We start from the raw sequence: 18,393 nt of genomic DNA on the forward strand, positions 1-18,393 counted from the left end.
TCTCAATTAGCCCTGCAGTGGTTTCTCCACTTAAATATTCAACTTCTAGGAAAATCAGATCTCATAGAAATCACTTATGTGAGGTCATGCAAGTCAGCTAGCCGAAGCCAGGTCTGGCTCCAACGACGATCTTCTTTTCACTCTGATGGTCTCACTCCCACCTGTCTAAAGACACATAACTGCCCTTTATCTCCTTTCTCCAAGGTTCTAGTCCCTTGGTCCTTACTGTTTCACATTACCTCCCTCAAGTCTTGGTATAAAAGAATCTTTTTAGCAAGACCACCTGCTGACCATAGTGTATAAAACAGAAGCTCCCTTCCTTCCACAGTCCCAACTCCCTTTTCCTGCTAATTTTGTTCTGCAGCACTTATAAGATCTAACTCATAAGATCTAACCGCCTGGGTGGCTCAGGCAGTGAAGCGTCTGCCTTCGGCTCGGGTCATGATCTCAGGGTCCTGCGATGGAGTCCCACATTGGGCTCTCTGCTCAGCGGGGAATCTGCTTCTCCCTCTCCCTCTGCTGCTCCCCCTACTTGTGCTCTCTCTCTCTCTATGTCAAATAAATAAATAAAATCTTAAAAAAAAAAACAAAAACATCTAACATAACCTATGTCTGGCCCCTGTCAGTGGTGTGCTGGTAAATGTTTAACAACCAGATCTCCAGGGGGGGGAAGCCCTGACTTGTAAGGTTTGCGGATCCCTGTGGTATAAATACTTCAGCATGGCCGATTTCACGCCACCCACCTGGCCTTGCTGAATGCGGGTTAGGGCAGAGATTGCACAGTCTGTCATGTGGGTCAGTGGGAGCTGGTCCCCACACACCTCTGGCTCTCCATTTGAGTATCAGCTCCATGGGGCCAGACATCAATTGATAGATTTTTTAAAATTTTATTTTGTTCACTGTTGTTTTCCCAGTACTTTGACAAATGGATGAATGAATGAATTCGGTCATTCAAATATATTTTTAAAAATTGACCATATGCCCCACATCGTGCTGGATATTTGAGCTGGAGTGCTGAGCAAAACAAGCCCTGCCCTCCTACGGGAGGGAAAATAGACACTCAGTGATTGTTGTAAATGAAGTGTTCAGTTACGGTTGTGGTAAGGCAGACGGTGAGGGGGAACACGGCCTCTCGCAGAGAGCAGTCAAATAAGAGCCAGCTGAGTACTCCAGGCTGGTGGCGGTCAAGTCCAACCAGCAGATGTCCACTGCACACCTGCTGTGTGAGATGCATGCTATTGTGCAGGTATCCCGAGGAACACCAAGACTGATACTGTCCCTCTCAGAGTTCCCAACCGAGATAAGATTGATGAAGGAGAACTACCTGACAACCCCATGTTTGTGCAGCATGGACGTGGGTTCATTCTCTCATTGCTAAGTCCTTACTGAGCACCTACAACGTGCCAGGCACTGTGCTAGGTACCAGATGTGGAAGAAACAGCAAGACAGCCAGCCCATTAGCTGTCGTGACAATACCAGTGTCTGCAGCTAGGGGCTGGCTCCCAGACGTCCCGGAACTCTGAGCCCTCTGCTGGTATGGGAACACTCCTGGAGAGGTACAGAGACTCAGGAAGAATTTTGTTCCCATCACACTCATCCTGCCAGGATCCCATTTCTGCTGGAGGAGAGTATTTTTAGGAGTCTAGGAACATCCCTATTGGGAGACAAGGAGGATGGGACTTTGTCACTGTACTTTCAGCAGATGAACACTTATGAAGCACCAACTCCATGCGCGAGGACAGTGTGCCAGGCTCTGGGAAATCACTGAGTAAGATCAGCCCACATTCCAGGGGGGCAGACAGACATGATCAGGTCTTTCCAGTACCACCGGATAAATGTGTGAGTGCTAGAGTGGAGCTCAGAGGAAGGAGCCTCTGAGCCCAGCCAACCTGGAGAGGTCTTCCTGGAAGAGGTGCCATTTGACGGAAGTCATGAGCTATGAGTGGGGGTCACCAGGTAGAGGAGGCTTGGAAGGATAATGGGAACCCGGAATTCGGTGCTTCTCCCATCCCCCATAGTTTTATTACCCTTCAGTGAAACCCTCCTGGGCTGTGAGAAAAAGAAGCACTGTTTTTCAAAAGCATAAGGAATCATCCCAAAATATGTGCATTTGTTTCAAATGGAAGTGACCACTGCCAGAAAAACAACATTGTTTTGTCAGGACCTAGTCTGTATTTATTCCCTAGTCTTTGTTTAATTAAGTCAATCCCTCCATGGTTTCCCTTGGGACAGTACAGATCCTAGTGGCCATAAATCCCCGACGTTATAAAAACAGTATGAAACTACAACACACACGACACCAGCTGGCACGCTTGCTGTTTGTGGGGCCGGCCTTCTGGAATGCGAGCGATAAGCCTCCTGGTCCTACCACGCTCTGCACCCTCACGTAGTGTCTGCAATTCGCTCAGCCGCTTGGAGAGGGAATTGAGGAGAGCAGTCATTCTGAGGTTTGTTTAAAAGAGGAAACCGAGCCTAGCAGTCTCCATTAATAAAGGGGGAGCCTGACTCCTGGGCCTGGGCACCTTCCCCTTGGATGATCGCAAGGGCTTTTTATCCGGTTCAATGACTCTCAACACTGCAGTTCTCTGGGGAGCTTTTAACAAACACTGCCGCCTGCATTCCACCCCCAGCCTGTTTGATTTAAGGAGGGGGGTGCCCTGGGCATCAGGGTGTTCAAAAGGTCCGCAGATGGTTCTAATGGGTAGCCAAGCATTTCAATCAGAAATGCTCTTCCTAGAGCTTCACATTACTAACCCTTAGAATACAAGCTGGGTGATGGCAGGAACCCTTTTGTCTCTTTGGTTCATCCCTGTATCCCCAGTACCTGGGGCAAAAAATAAATGAAGAGTATCCTATGATTCAGATTTTTCTTAGATCTCTGGCTCAGGCTTGTAACTGTAGGTTTTATCACTAATTATTCACTATGATTTTTACATGAGCTGAAGTTTTTTCTGGTTATTGGTGTTTTTCTTCTATCTAAATCCACTGGAAATCTCAGTTGGAGTTCCCACTTGGAAATCTAAGATAATAAATATACTGGTAAGAGATAGAAGAATTTGCATCTATAATTTTCCTCATCTACTTTATTGATTTGGGAGTGAAAATACAGCTTTTAGCACTTGAAAGCCAGAGTCCCTATTTGTACAATCTTAGACATAAACATTTTTTAATGTAATGGTGCAGATTTTATTTTTAAAAATTATTTAGTGCATTTAATAGAGGTGATGAATTAATCAGCTTTTATCTTTTCATCAATTTAATATTTTGTATTTATCTAAAAGCATAATAAACAATAAAACTCAATGACACCGGAGATTACATTAAAGTGTAGCCATTGGATTCAGGGATCAATCAAGCTTTCCAGTTAATTGAGTTTTTATCATAGCTTTCATAGTGATAACTTTTAACCAGTGGAAACTCTTTTTAATATATTTGATCACTTTAATGCTCTTTGGTTTTCTCTAACTTTAATGGTAAAGTCACTGGAAGAGCTAGTTATGAAACCAAGCCATTTTCCTTGCTGAGAAATAATGTCATCACGTCAGCCTGTTTCTTGCAAAGGAGAGACTGAGTCAGTGATGGATTGAAAATGCCTTTAACCTTTTCACCCTCTGATATATTTTTAGTTCCCTTGCGGTGAATGTATTCTGTGAGTTCATTTTCACATTGCATTTGCGTGAAGAGCCAGGGCTCAGCGTATAATAAATACGTGACTCAAAGAGGCCCGCTAAGAACCATATATCCATTTCTCCCTAGTAATCTTTGTTACCTCTACCTAACCTCCTTTGGCTTCACATTTTCCTCATTTGTTACTGGCATGAAGAAATAGAGCTTAAGGAGGATTTCTAAAGACCGATCTGGTCTTTAGAATGGAATGAGGAGAAATATTTTCCAAAGGGACAGATGCAGAATTGGGACCTGCCATGTTTTGGGTGGAGTGGCAGGTCTTTTCATGGTGCTCTCTCTCAGCTTCCCCATCTGCAAAATGTCCATGACTGTGCCAGACTGGGATTACAGAGCATTTTCATTCTTGAAGAACAGGAACGGTACTCGATGCAGACAAGTGCAAATGCTTGCTCGTGATAACATACAGGAGCCATCAGAATGTTTCAGAGCACTTTCACGAACATGAGAAAAATACAAAACTGATGTTAATTTGAGATTAGTCAATGCATTTCCTAGAGGTGAATAATTCCAACTTCGAAAGCTATGTTTTTCTTTATACAAAGAAATGCATCAAAATGTCAACAGTGGTTGCCTCTGGATGGTAGGATTACAGTTATTTAATATGTTAAAAGGGATTTTAACAAGTGCTTGTTGCCTGGCCGTGTGCTGAGGGTCATCTCCCTCAGAGCTGGGTTCTAATGGCACAACTCTGCCCCAGTCCAGGATCTGTGTGCGGTGGAGGACCACGGCTGTGAGCAGCTCTGTGTGAATGTTCTGGGCTCCTTTGTCTGCCAGTGCTACAGCGACTTCACACTGGCCGAGGACGGGAAAAGATGTGTGGGTGAGTACTCCCCTGCCTGGTTTAATGGGGAAGGGCAAGTTGAGCAGAGTGTTGGGGGGGGGGCCCTCCCACGGATCCAGCTGCTCTCCTCTGAGTTTCAACAAAGTGCTCCGTTGCCTGGTCTAGTTGTTGGTCAGAATTTGAACTCTGAAGACTTCGTTGATGGCTGAGGCTAGCGTGTTCTCATTCAAGGTCCTCAGCAAAAGGCAGATTTCTGATCGTCTATGTAAATATGATTGTCCCTTTATATACTGCATCCCTTGAAAAGGACTGGGCGGATTTTCGTCAAATGCGGAGGCAGTTTGGGATGGCCTGACTGCGGTATAGCTCATGTGCTGTTCCTGAGATTCCCTTGCTGGTGGGCAAGGTTGCTGAGTGGCACCTCAAAGATGGAGGCAGCCTTCCTGCTAAGTATGGATCTGCTAGCGATGGGCCCCGAGTGACCACCGGGGATGAGAGCCCAGCTGTCTGCAAGAAGACACCATTGTCAGAGGAAAGGGACAGTTGCCTCAAATGCAAGCCCAGGGAAGAAGTTGTAAGGGCAGTGCTTGGAATTTCAGGCACCCACTTGCAATCAGTTGAGTGGCTTCCCACTTGGGCAACTCCCCCTTCTGTGACCTGGTGGGAGGTAGGAGAGGTGGGGGTGGCATCTGATTTCTTCAGTGAAGGATAATGGTTCTCCCCAGCACCTGGAGAGCATGCCAGCAGGTCCCCCATGCCACCTCCCTGTGTGTCTGCAAAGCACCTTAAACTCACACGGTCTTATTCGTCCTTCCTCCAACAAACAGTGCCTGGCAAGCAGTAGGTGTTCGATTAACTGAACTCAGTACTTCTAAGGCAAAAAAATCTGGAGGCAAAGGAAGGGAAAGCACTCAACTGACATCAGAGCCAGAAGCTACTGATTCTAAATCCTGCATTTTCTCTCCCATATCCTATTGTTTTCTGGGGGATACGTTGTTATGTCCTGTTCTGTTTTGCTTCCCACAGTGAATGCTTATTATATTGCACACAGAACTTACATTTTCCAGCACGCTTTGATTCTTAGATAAGGAAGTGGAAGGAAATAGCAACAAAACAAAAGTATAGGTAGCATCTTCTTCGCAGGTGAGAATCAAGGGGCTTTGTTTGCTTGTTTCTACACATGATGGAATGAAAACTGCCCTCATCAGATGTCCACAAGTAGAATTGGTCTCCTAAGCCTTAGAGGTTTTATTTATTTTTTTCTTCATCTGCTGGTGGTGACAGTGATAGGTAGCAAGTTACCACATCCACCAGCACGGGCAAGAAAAAGCCAACATGCTTCATTCATTTTTATTATACAAGTAATATCCTTTCATTGAGGATAAGGATTAAACAAGTGAGCACTGGGTGATTTATGCAACTGATGAATTGTTGAACACTACGTCTGAAACTAATGATGCACTACGTGTTGACTAATAGAATTTAAATTAAAAAAAGGATTAAGCTGGGCGCCTGGGTGGCTCAGTTGGTTAAGCGACTGCCTTCAGCTCAGGTCATGGTCCTGGAGTCCCGGGATCGAGTCCCGCATCAGGCTCCTTGCTCAGCGGGGAGTCTGCTTCTCCCTCTGACCCTCCCCCCTCTCATGTGCTCTCTCTCTCTCATTCTCTCTCTCTCAAATAAATCTTAAAAAAAATAATAAATAAATAAATAAATAAACATGCCTAACTCTTTAAAAAAAAAGAAAAAAAAGGATTAAGCAGATGAGAAAAATCACTATTAATAGTTTGTTGTATTTTCTGCCAGACTTTTCCCCATACACACATCTAATTCAAGGGGCTCCTGGGCAGCTCAGTCGGTTAAGCGTCTGACTCTTGATTTTGGCTCAAGTCATGATCTCAGGGTTGTGAGATCGAGCCCCTCAGTGCAGAGTCTGCTTGAGATTCTCTCTCTCTCTCTCTCTGCCCCTCCCCCCACTCATGCACCTGCTCTAAATAAATAAATAAATAAATAAAATCTTTTTAAAAACTTATAAAAATATCTAACTCGAAACATTTTGTTAATGTTGAACAAAATGAGGTCATACTATTTATTTTGTCTAACCTATATTTTTTCCCTTACCAGTAGTTCAATGGGTAGAAACTTTGGGTGCTGTTGGGTCAGACGGAAATTGGGACATTGGGAATAAGGCCAGTGGATAAGCTTCAGGAAAAAGGGTGAGGGTGTCTGGTTAATTGGGTGAGGGAAGGAGCAGGGAAGGTCCAGAGCTTGTGTAGGCAACAAGGAGTAGATGGGGCAGGGGCAGTAGGGGCTGGGGCTGGGGCAGGAGGCCTGCCCTGGGCCTTGGGAAACTGGAGGGTGGTGAGGAACCCAGTTTTCTGAGTGTTGCCAAATAATTGCCTTATCATCCCTGTGTGGTAGAGAACCTTGGTGTCTCTAAGGGTTTTGCTGTAACTTTTGGGGTTTGACATTTGTTGAAGAGCAACAAGCATGAGGATAGAAGCTACGCTTGCCAGGGAGCTGTTGTGGGCTGTGTTCACTAAAGATGGGCTTTTCTTGGGGCGCCTGGGTGGCTCAGTCGTTAAGCGTCTGCCTTCGGCTCAGGTTATGATCCCAGGGTCCTGGGATCGAGCCCCACATCGGGCTCCCTGCTCCTTGGGGAGCCTGCTTCTCCCTCTGCCTCTGCCTCTCTCTCTCTGTCTATCATGAATAAAAAAATAAAACCTTAAAAAATAAAAAAAAAGATGGGCATTTCTCTTGCTGCTCCTATCAGCATGCAAGAATGTCTGCCTTTCCTCAGAGGGGTTGTCGAGGCAGAAGAATGGGAAAATGGGAGAGACTGTGTGACCCAGGCCTCATCCATCATGTTCCTGTCATCATCATCCTCAACCAAGCACCTGACCTGTTGGAGGCCAGGAGTGAGATGATTAAGCCGTGGTGGACCTTTGTTGCCAGTTGCCTTGGTTAGGGAGATTGAGCACATCTCCAGAAGGTCAAGTGCTGCTTGATGGGGCTATGCTGAGGGCAGAGCCAGCGGTGGAAGTAAGAGAGGCTACAGAAGGTCAGAGAAGAGGGTCATTCTGATGGCCAGGGTGGGGAAAATCTGGGAAAGGAAGGAAGGGTAGCCATTGGACAAGTGTCCAAGGCAAGGGAGACATGAAGGGCAGTAATGGTGTGGACGGGGCAGCGTCCTCAAAGTTCAAAGCCTGTGTTGGGAGAGGCAGGCCTTGCTGTTGGGCGCGGGTAGGTGAGGGGGAAACCATTACAGGATGCTGGACTGAAAGCTAAGCAGGCAATCTAACCTGAAGACAGCAGTCTGAAGGGGCTTGTCAAAGATGGAGACTTCGGCTGTAAGACTTAAACAGGAAATTTAGAGAAGCAAAGGCTGCTAGGGACTCTGGAAGCATTCCTTCAGCAACTGGTCTGGATGGCTCCCATACAGATGGGAACATAAAGAATATGGGGACCATAAATCCCAGTTAATCCAGCATGATCCCAGTTTATGCCTGTTGGCTCAGTTCTCAACAGCCCTCCCTTTCACTTTCAAAGGTGTTCTATTCTGGGTTGATAAATTATAGGATCACCCTAGTTAAGGCCAGCCTGGCTTAAACAGTGGAAGAGACCAACTCTGTTGAAGTAGAGAGTTCCTGAAGGTGTGAAGTAGAAGATGAAATTGAAGAAACCAGCTGGAAACCTAGTGTTCAAGGCTTTGAAAATCAGGCTGAAGAGTCTGGAAGAGAGACACTGAAGGGTTTCTAATTGGGAGTGACAGATGCAAAGCCTCATTTTAGGAAACTTAATCTCGTGGTGAACTGCAGGATGGATTCTAGAAGGAAGATGGTGAGGGATGGAAGGACCAGTTAGGAGACTCTGGTGGTCCTCAAGGAGAGGTGACAAGAGCCAGAGTTTGAGTGACAACTGAAGAGATGGAGAGGGAAGGAGTAAGGGATGAAGAGGTGCTGTAAATAAAGGGGAGGAGGAAAAGTCAGAAGTCGCTCCTGAGTTGGAGCTTCCATGACACTGACAGATCATGAGTAGTTTTAGAGAAGGTGAGTTTGAAGTTGAGGTGGGACCCTGACAAGGACGTGTCAGGAGGGAGGAGAAAAGAGCACCCCACGATGAGGGGAGGTTAGAACCAACAATGCAGCCGGGAAGCAGCAGAGCGTGTTCCTTTCTAAATTTTAATTTCCATTTAGTTTTCACTTTAAACGCGTATTTGTGTGTGTGTTTGTTTTGACCTTCAGTACAGTAAGACCTGGGCTCCAATCCCAGTTCTGCTGCTCACTGATCATGGGTCATTTCATTTCTGAGCCTCCATTTTCTCATCCATATTGTAGAGTAATAATACCTATGTCATAAAGTGTTGTAGGATTAAATAAGGTAACGAGTCAAGTTTCTGTTACATGCAAGGCCATTATTACCATTATTACAGTGTATATCATCATCATCATCATCATCATCCTGGCTATCCCGAAGTATGGAGTGAGGAGAGAGTGAAGGCCTGAGCCTTGCTGGCCTGAGCCACATGTAGGGAGCAGGAGAGACAAGTGGGGTGGGAAAAATATCTGTGAAGGAACAGCCTAAGGTGGGGGCGGGGGTGGGGGGAGGTGGGCAAAAGAATCAGAAGTCATGGAATATGATGGGAAAGAGAATTTCTAGCCCAGGTCAATATTAATGTCATGCTCCAGCGAGGCCAAAGGGAACAGAACTTAGAGAAAAAGCCATTGAGTTGAGTCACTGATTCATCTCAGCAAATATTTCCAAACTCTCTGCCAGGCACTCTGCTGGCCATTAAGGACACAAAGATGACCGGAAGCCCATGGATAATGATCAAGAGGGGTGGAACAGAGGGCAGATTTCAGGGAGAGGGAGAGGTGGTGAGACATTGGGGACAGCAAATCTAAATTATTCATTTAGAGATGTGTGGTAGAAATTCATTACATCCAGCTACAGGGGATTGGATGCAGTGGGTTTTCGGTTTCAGCACCTTCAAAGCTGTGGTTCTAGCTCTTTGACTCATCCCAGAATTATGACTGTGACCTGCATGAAAATTCAATTCTTAGCCAGACTCAGGACTTTTCAAGACAGCGTTTCCATTTTTGAGTTAGAGGAACATTAAATTCTAGTGTTGGAGTCCCATTTCCCTAACTGCTCATTTCACTCTGGACAGTACTGAATTTATTTCCACATTCAGGTGATCGAGAGTGGATTCCCAACCTAGGTCCTCCTTTTGCTTTAATTGAGTTCCCTCTATTTGTAATCCATCAGCTGCCTCTAAAGCTGTGTTAATTTCCACCCAACACTGCATTTTTCAAAGACTATTTTTCTCTATCTTTAAGGGTCACTTTTCTGCTGTACTTGTTCATCTGGTGTTTACCAACTGCCCTGTCTTTGGGGTAACTTTGGTCCTGTTTGCATCTTATCTGCCTAAGCATATTGTAAACCCTTGGGGACAGAAGCCAATGGTAGTACTTTTCATCTTTCACAGAGCAGACTTGCATGCAGTATGTTTCAATACATTGACTGAGGCTGAGTAATTGATCACAATCTCAAGCAGTCATGTATTTAAAAAAAAAACCTTGTTCCCTTGATTGCTTTTTAAATTACAAAATCAATTTTTGCATATTCAAGAAATTGTCAGAATATAGATGTGTATAAGGTCAAAACTTGAAAGCCATTCCTCTTCAGTTTCACTTCCTGGAAGTAATCACTGCTAAAAGCTTGGCTTCTCCTTTCTGCCTTTCTTCTAAGAAGTCTTATGTATAGTATTTGCTTGTCGTTACCATTCAGGGTTTAACACAATGCCTGATGTATAGTAATTACTCAATAAATGGTTGTGGAACAAGTGAATGGCATTAAGGTATTTCTTAACCCCCAAATTCAATTTTATCTGAATAAAGATGCAGGGTGATAAAAACTTAATCTACATTTATTGAATATTACTAAGTCCTAACGCCTGTTTGAAATACTTCATGTATAATTGCAACAACCCTATGAGGTAGATACTATTGTCATCACGTTTTATAAGTCTCTTCATCTTTCTCTGTTTCAAGGAATTTATCTGTAAATTGAGGATAACAATAATACATACCTCAAAGGATTGTTGTGAGGGTTCAGTGAGTTGATATATGTAGGGCATTTGCTAATATTACTATCATATTGTCTGATACATGGGCAACTGATAAACATTAGCTGAATCTGAATTTCTATATCCTTTTTATTTAAATAATTAATTTATTTATTTGAGTGAGAGGGAGGGAGAGTGAGTGTGAGGGAGGGGAAGTGCAGAGAGGGAGGGACCGGGAGAGAGAGAATCTCAAGCACACTCCGTGCTGAGCGTGAGCCCACTGTGGGGCTTGATCTCATGACCCTGAGATCATGATCTGAGCTGAAACTGAGAGTCAGATGCTTAACCGACTGAGCCACCCAGGCACCCCTGAATTTCTATAGCCTTTGTGAATTTTTGCCTTCTTACGAATGCTTGCATTTAATAGCACGTCAGATATATGCTACATTTACAAAATCATATTGAGGCCCATAGTCAGAATGATGGCGGCACATAGCATGGGGATTTAGCATGGCGTTACTGCTTCCTTCAGAGCTTTTCCCCTAGATTCTCCTCTATCAATGACCTTCAGTGAGGAGGGGATGGTTGATAATTAAGTTGGGGAAAAGGGATGGGAGGATCCATTTTTATACTGAAAGGTCAGCTTTTTAGTTCATTAGCTAACCACCCATGTTTGAAGCATGACCTCCCCCAATTCAAAGATGTTAAGTATTAGATTTCTCCCTGTACTGGTTTGCTAGGGCCATAGCAAAACCACAGAGTGAGTGGCTTTAACATTACAGCTTTATTTCCTCCCAGTTCTGGAAGCCAGGACTCCAAGGTCAAGGTGTCAGCAGGTTGGTTTCTTCTGAGGTTTCTCTCCTTGACTTGCAGAAGGCCTGCCTCTGCGTATGGTCTTTCTTCTGCGTACACACATCCCTGGTGCCTCTGTGCGTGTCCAGATTTCCTCGTCTTATAAGGACTCCAGTTAGACTGGATTGGGTCCACCCCAATGGCCTCATCCTCATCAAATCACTTCTTTAAAGGTCCTATCTCCAAACACAGTCACATTCTGACTGGGTTTAGGACTTAAACATATGAACTTAGGGTGGGGAAGACCATTCAGCCCAGAACACTTCCTATTGTTATTAAAATCAATAAGAAACTCTCTGAGTTTCAAACTCCTGCATGTAGAAATCCAACTGTGCCCTCAGAGGTTTTGACTCTGACTCTACGTGTGTGTCTTCTGTATGCTCAGCAAGTCAGCTGCTTCTACCATTTCTCTCATGATGAATTTGGTTTTTCTTACTCTGTCATCAGCAAACTTTAAAATCCAAATGCTTCTCTTTGAAATATCCTATTTCTACTGATGCCATCCCCTTGCAGACTGATGCCGGCTGAGAAACTTTGGACTATGACCAGGTTGTAAATCAGAGACCATCGATCTTAAGCTTCATTACCTTGTACCAAAGTATCGTTTATCCTTGGACACAGCTGGGTGATTTTTCACCTATTAGGCAGAGACTGAACGCAGCGAGACCGGCTTCTAACCCTGAGGTTTTAACACTTTGTGATCTGATGGGCCGAATTCCTACAGCCAGGGAATTACCCTTTCTGCTCGTAAAGGAGTGCATATAGATATGTCAGGCAAAACAACTGAGAAAGGATTTTATTGAAGGAGATGAAGACTTGGAACACAACAGGAGCATCTCTGAGTTACACACATGGAGCACCTCCATACGTCTGCTCCCTAAACTTGGCCTCTCTTTTCACAAGTACAGTTTTGCAACCAGGGAAGTTATGCAAAGAACCCAAAGCATGTGGCAAAGGGTGTCAGAGTTGAATGGACTGGAATTCTCTTGGTCTTAAAAATCTTTTAGGTTCACAGGCTTGAAGTGGGCTCCTCCACATCTAATGTCATACTCCTGGCCTCCTCTGCTGTCCCCAGCAGCCTGGCAGCAAGCCAGTGAGTGGCCCTCAAGTCAAGGGGAGATTGGACACCTTGGGGTTTTACAGGCCAGGGTCTTGAGGCCCAGGAATGCTTGAATCCCACCTTGCCAACCCCTCCTCTCCCCTTCATTTCCCCAGATTGCTGAGCACACAAAAAACAAAACCAGCAAGAGAATCAAAGTCCGGGAGAAACCTTCTTACCCCGTGAGCTTGGGCCTATGGTTGGCCGATTGATGGAAAGTGTCTTTGAGAGAGTGGAATCATAAAAAAACCACATATCCAAACCTATCTTAACCTTAAAACACCTAAATGTATTTTAATAAAAATTACCTTTAATTACACTTTTGAAAAGTACTAATTTTATTTTTTAAATCTATGATTAAAAATTTTTTTTCTGGCATAAATCATACCCATAATGTACTGTCCATGATTTTCAATTTTGGTTTCTTGAAATTGGAGCAAGAATTTGAAGAATTCTGTAAAGCAGACTAAGGGCAGAATCCTTGTAAATTTTTATGAAAATTTCCCCACTCTTTTACATGTTTTATCCATGTCTGGTTCCACAGCAATTTTGGTTAACAAATTGCTTTAATTAGGTCTTTCCAAAGCTTTCAATTTAGTTTTGTTTTTTTTTAAAAAAAACTCAATTTGTTTTAATGCCTATATTTAATTGGTTTTCTTAGTGTTTATAATTAAGTACAATAACATGCATAAATGGCATATATAGCTTTGGGAACAAAACCAATTTTGACTCTTTTTGGCAGTGGTCCTCAAATTTTAACATGCATCAGAAGCATCTGGAGGGCTTGTTAAAACACACATTCTTGGGTCCTACACCCAGCTTCTGATTCACTAAGTCTATAGTGGGGCCCGGGAATTTGCATGACTAACACGTTCTCAAGGGATGATTGTTGCAGCTGGTTCCCCACCACGTTTTGAGAACCAATGCTTTATAAGCATGCAGCCAGGCGATAGGGAAAGTACACAGGTGTTCTGGGGCACAGGTGTTCCACCACAGCTGCTTTACAAGCATGCAACCCAGCCACAGCTGTTCAGAAGAACAGCTGTTCCAGAAGTCTGGAGCATTTAGTATGCTCTGGGCATCAGGTCCCATATTTTCAGAGGGAATGAAAAGCATTTACTGATCAGGCATTGGTTAAGTGGAGGTCAGTTAAAAGAGCTTCCTCTGTACAACTCTATTAACTGCCTGATCCAACACTGAGTGTTCTAGAGCATTATGGAAAAATGCAAGTTTGGAGTATAGGGCTTAGATTTTAGGCCTAAGCAAAACTTGCAACCAGTCTGCACTCTAATAAGGGGCCAGCATACTCAGGTGTCTCTCTGAGGGACAGAGCTGGCTGGACTAGGAAATTACGCTCGTTGCTGTGTAAGAGGAAGTTTCAAGAGAGAGGGAGAATCTGAGTTTCTGACTTCAGGTATAGATAGCGGCCCACTCATTGTGATAATGTCAAAACCAGTGCATGGTTTTGGTTTTCAAATCACACATGTGTATTAATTGTGGATCCCATTTCCTTTTTATGATTTCCAAGCTTTTGATATTGGAGTATCCTAAAATGTTACAGAGGGAAATGGTTTCTTAAAATTAATTAATTTGTTTATTTGGGAAAGAGGGGAGGAGGGGCAGAGGGAGAGAGAAAGAGAAACTTAAGCAGACTCTTCACTGAGTGGCTAGATGTGGGGCTTGATCTCACGACCCTGAGAACACAACCTGAGCCAAAACCAAGAATCAGACGCTTACCTGACTGAGCCACCCAGGCCCCAAGGGAAATGTTTTTAAAAGGAAAAACAAATCATCCATAATTCTACCACCTTAACACTGCAAGAATTTTCATTTCTAATTTCCAGGCTTTAGGCATGCCTAGGAGCTCTATTTTACCTGGGTGTAATCCCTGTAAATATTCAATTTTGAGATCTACTTTTTCCACCAAATTTTATCTGTCTTCCTATTTACAATTACGTTAGGATGAGAATGTTGATAACTGTCAAATGCCCCAAGTAGAACTCCCGATCTTCTCCCACAAACTCACTGTGCCTCCCCCATCAGATGACAGCAACTCCATCCTCACGCCAGATCCCCCAAGTCAGCCTTCCTCCCTCTCTTTTTCTCCTGCCCACCTCTATTCCAGCAGGACCCCCACGGTCCCCACCTCAACTTATAGCTGGTGCATTAGCTTCCTAGGGCCGCCATCACAAAAGACCATAAACTGGGTGACTTAACTCAACAGAAAGGTACTGCCTCCTAGTTCTGCAGCTAGAAGCCTGAAGCTGAGGTGCTGGCGGGGCCGTGCTCCCACTGGAACTTGTAGGGGAGAAGCCTTCCTTGGTTCTGGCAGTGACTGTCGAGCCTTGGTTTCCTCAGCCTGTGGCCACATCACTCCAGCTGCTGACCCCACATGGCGTTCTCCCTGTGTGTCCGCGTCTTCATGGGGCATTCTCCTCTCCCTATAAGGACACCAGCCATATTGGGTTAGGGCCCACCCGTAGGACCTCATTGCCGCTCCATTGTATCAGCAAAGACCCTGTTTCCAAGTAAGATCACATTCACAAGAACCGGGGAGAGGACTTCAACATAATCTTTTTGGGGAACACCTTTAGCCCAGAACACCCAGAACATTGCTCCTCTGTCTCCCCCACCCACCCCTGTGCCACGCCATCCTGCTTTCAGCCTCCACTGTTCCTCACTGGGATGATTGTAGCCTTCTAACTGGTTTACTACTGTCATACTTGCTCTCTGTGGTCTGTTCTCCATTCCCGTGTTCAGAACCTTCCAGTGACTCCCTGCTCACTCAGAGTAAAAACCAACGTCATTGCTGTGGCCTCAGCGCCTCCTGATGCGCACTCATCCTCACCTCCCACCTGGCTCTACTCCAGCCCCGCTGGCTTCCCTGTGGGTCCTTCAGCACCCCAGGCAGATGCCCACCTCGCGGCCGTTGTGCTTGCTCTTCCTTTTGTCCCAGTGCTTGCTCCCTCCCAGTTATGCACTTGGCTCGTCCCTCATTCAAGACTCTGCCCAAATGCCACCTTCTCCTGAGGCCTCTCCTGGCCACTTCTATTACCTTCCACCGTCCTTCCTGCCTCCCCACAGGATCTATTCCTTTTCCCCAGAATACTCTCCGTCTTCTACGAAATGATCTAATTTACTTATTTAATTTTTTGACCACCCCCACCATCATCCAAATGTTAACTCCTTGAGGACTGGCATCTGTGTCTGTTTTGTCAAAACCATCTATCCTTAACCCCTTAACAGGGCCAGGCCCGGGGTAGGTGTTCAGTAAACACTTGTAGAATTAATGAGAAATAGGACAAGACATTTTCTCGTAATTTACTAAAGCATTTACCATTATTAAATGTTCATCTTATTTTTCAGATTTTTTTTATCACCGTAAATAATGCTGCTATAAATAGCTTATTTCATACAGTTAATCTCCCCCTTTTCTCAATGATTTCTCTGGGTCAGGTTTCCACAGTGAACATTGTCAAATGTCCTTCCAAAAGAATTTTTGTCAATTTATGATTCCAGCACCATGAATAGCTCTGATTCCCTTTCCAGGCCAGCTTGCCACTATTGGGTTTTGTCCTGTTTTTATTTGTGCAGTTGAATACTTGTAAGTGTCATAAGCCTTGTGATGGTTTTGATTTGCATTTCTTTTTTTTTTAATATTTTATTTATTTATTTGAGAGAGAGAGAGAGCATGAGAAGGGGGGAGGGTCAGAGGGAGAAGCAGACTCCCTGAGGAGCAGGGAGCCCGATGTGGGGCTCCATCCCAGGACCCCGAGATTATGACCTGAGCTGAAGGCAGACGCTTAACCAACTGAGCCACCCAGGAGCCCCTGATTTATATTTCTTTAACGTTTAAATACAATTGGTCATGTGTTCTTTAGTCTATCTTCTGCTATAAACTACCTGATCTAGACCCCTGATTATTTTTTGGGTGGTGAGGGGAGAAGCCTTGGATCCATGTTTATTCATACTGTTTGGGGGCAATGATACTAATCTTCATTTATATTTGTTATAAGTATGCTATTATTTCCAGCCCATCTTGTTATTTCCTTTCCTGTTTGTGTTTCTACTTCAACTCTGTGTTTGAATGTTTACAGCTGTGGACTACTGTGCCTCAGAGAACCACGGATGCGAACATGAGTGCGTGAATGCCGACGGCTCCTACTTTTGCCGATGCCCTAAAGGATTTGCTCTTAACCCAGATAAAAAAACATGCACAAGTAAGTTACATTAAAAAAATTTGTTTGTGTGTATGTGTGTGTTTGGACAGTTTTTGGACCTGACATTCTATTTATTTACTTACTTTTTTTTTTTTAAAGATTTTATTTATTTATTTGAGACAGAATGAGAGAGACAGAGAGCACATGAGAGGGGGGAGTGTCAGAGGGAGAAGCAGGCTCCCCACCGAGCAGGGAGCCTGATGCGGGACTCGATCCTGGGACTCCAGGATCATGACCTGAGCCGAAGGCAGTCGCTTAACCAACTGAGCCACCCAGGCGCCCCTATTTACTTACTTTTATTTTAATTCCTGTGTAGTTAGCATACAGTGTCATATTAGTTTCAGATGTACAATACGGTGATTCCAACAACAATAACAGCATTTTTTTTTTTTTTTTTGATGCTCTTGTTGTGGGCAACTGTGGCCATGGGACCTCTCCCAAGCATATTGTAGCACAGGATTATGTGCTGGGGAATCTGATCCCGTCTGCCTCTATTCCTCCTTTGTCAGGCCTTTCTTCCCTCAACCCACGACTGTAGCCTCCCCTGTCTCGACCTCACTCTTTAAGGCCTTTGACAGAGGTTATCTTTTATTGGAGACCACATGTGGGAGTGTTCTTCCAGCATCTGCTGAGTGTGCTGACAGTCGGACCATCTTACTTCATGCTGGCTCAGCCAGGCTGTGCCCATCAGTATGAACAGAGCTTGAAAAATACTTTCATTGAAGCCTTGTGGCTTGTGGGCTTCAGCTCTGACTCCATACAAGTACAGGAAAATCGCTGAGCCTAAAGGAGTTGAATGTGGTTGCTTTGGGGTGGGGGAGGGGTGGGCAGAGGGCGGTTTGCAGAGAATTGCTCATTCTTTTGTTTGACATATTTAGTTCTGTTTGATTTTAACTGTACACACACAAGTCAAAATTAATTTGAGCTCCCAAAATCTGACCATAAAAAATTTATAAAGATGTTTTGCAAAAGGATTGCAAAAGCATTCTTTTACATGTAAAGGTATGTCAGAGCACTTAAGAGGTTGTGTATGGACTATCATCCTGTAGAGGGGTTCACTTGAGAGAAGCTTGGTTTTAAGGTGTTAGGGCTCAGCATTTTTAAAAAGGGTTGTTGTTGTTTTTTTAAGATTTTATTTATTTATTTGAGAGAGAGAGCGCGCGCATGGGAGAGAGCACAAGAGGGAGAAGTAGAAACAGGCTCCCGACTGAGCAGTGGGGCTGCATCCCAGGCCCCCTGGATCATGACCTGAGCTGAAGGCAAACGCTTAACGGACTGAGCCACCCAGGTGCCCTAAAAAGTGAAGTTTAACAGCAGGTTAGCATAAGTCATCTCTAAAACATACATCAGTGAGAAAATAGGATTTCAATTCATAAAAAGTTCATGCACCCACAACCTTTCTAAAATAAATCGATTATGTAAGGCAGGATATACTTGCACAGTGTTTTAAAAAGGGTCCCCCACACAACGCCTGGAATATAAACTTGCCCTTCAATCCCTAATCATCAGCAGCTCACAAACCACTGGAACTGGAGGTAGGGGTGAGCGTGCAACTGCAAGGGACACATTCAGTCAAAAAATATATTTCTGGAGCCCTAAAAATGTGCCAATAGCAATGAACAAGGCGAGGTCCTTCCTGGAGAACAAGATACCTGGGCTGAGTCTTGAAGGCAGAGCCCGTCATTTATTG

The 18,393-nt window shown here is 44.4% G+C and overlaps 1 protein-coding gene across 3 annotated transcripts in view; it reads left to right on the forward strand.

Moving 5' to 3' along the window:
- The window catches only part of MATN2 (matrilin 2), a 127,059-nt gene that overhangs the window by 59,847 nt on the left and 48,819 nt on the right, over positions 1-18,393 (forward strand). For all 3 annotated transcript variants that reach the window (XM_035011587.1, XM_035011588.1, XM_035011590.1), the window contains 2 exons: positions 4,385-4,507; positions 16,581-16,703. In XM_035011587.1, coding sequence (XP_034867478.1) covers positions 4,385-4,507; positions 16,581-16,703 — 246 coding nt within the window. The remainder of the gene's footprint in view (positions 1-4,384; positions 4,508-16,580; positions 16,704-18,393) is intronic.

The sequence above is a fragment of the Mirounga leonina genome, unplaced genomic scaffold (assembly GCF_011800145.1).
Source record: "Mirounga leonina isolate KUSES-001 unplaced genomic scaffold, KU_Mleo_1.0 Mir_165, whole genome shotgun sequence".
Lineage (NCBI taxonomy): Eukaryota > Metazoa > Chordata > Mammalia > Carnivora > Phocidae > Mirounga > Mirounga leonina.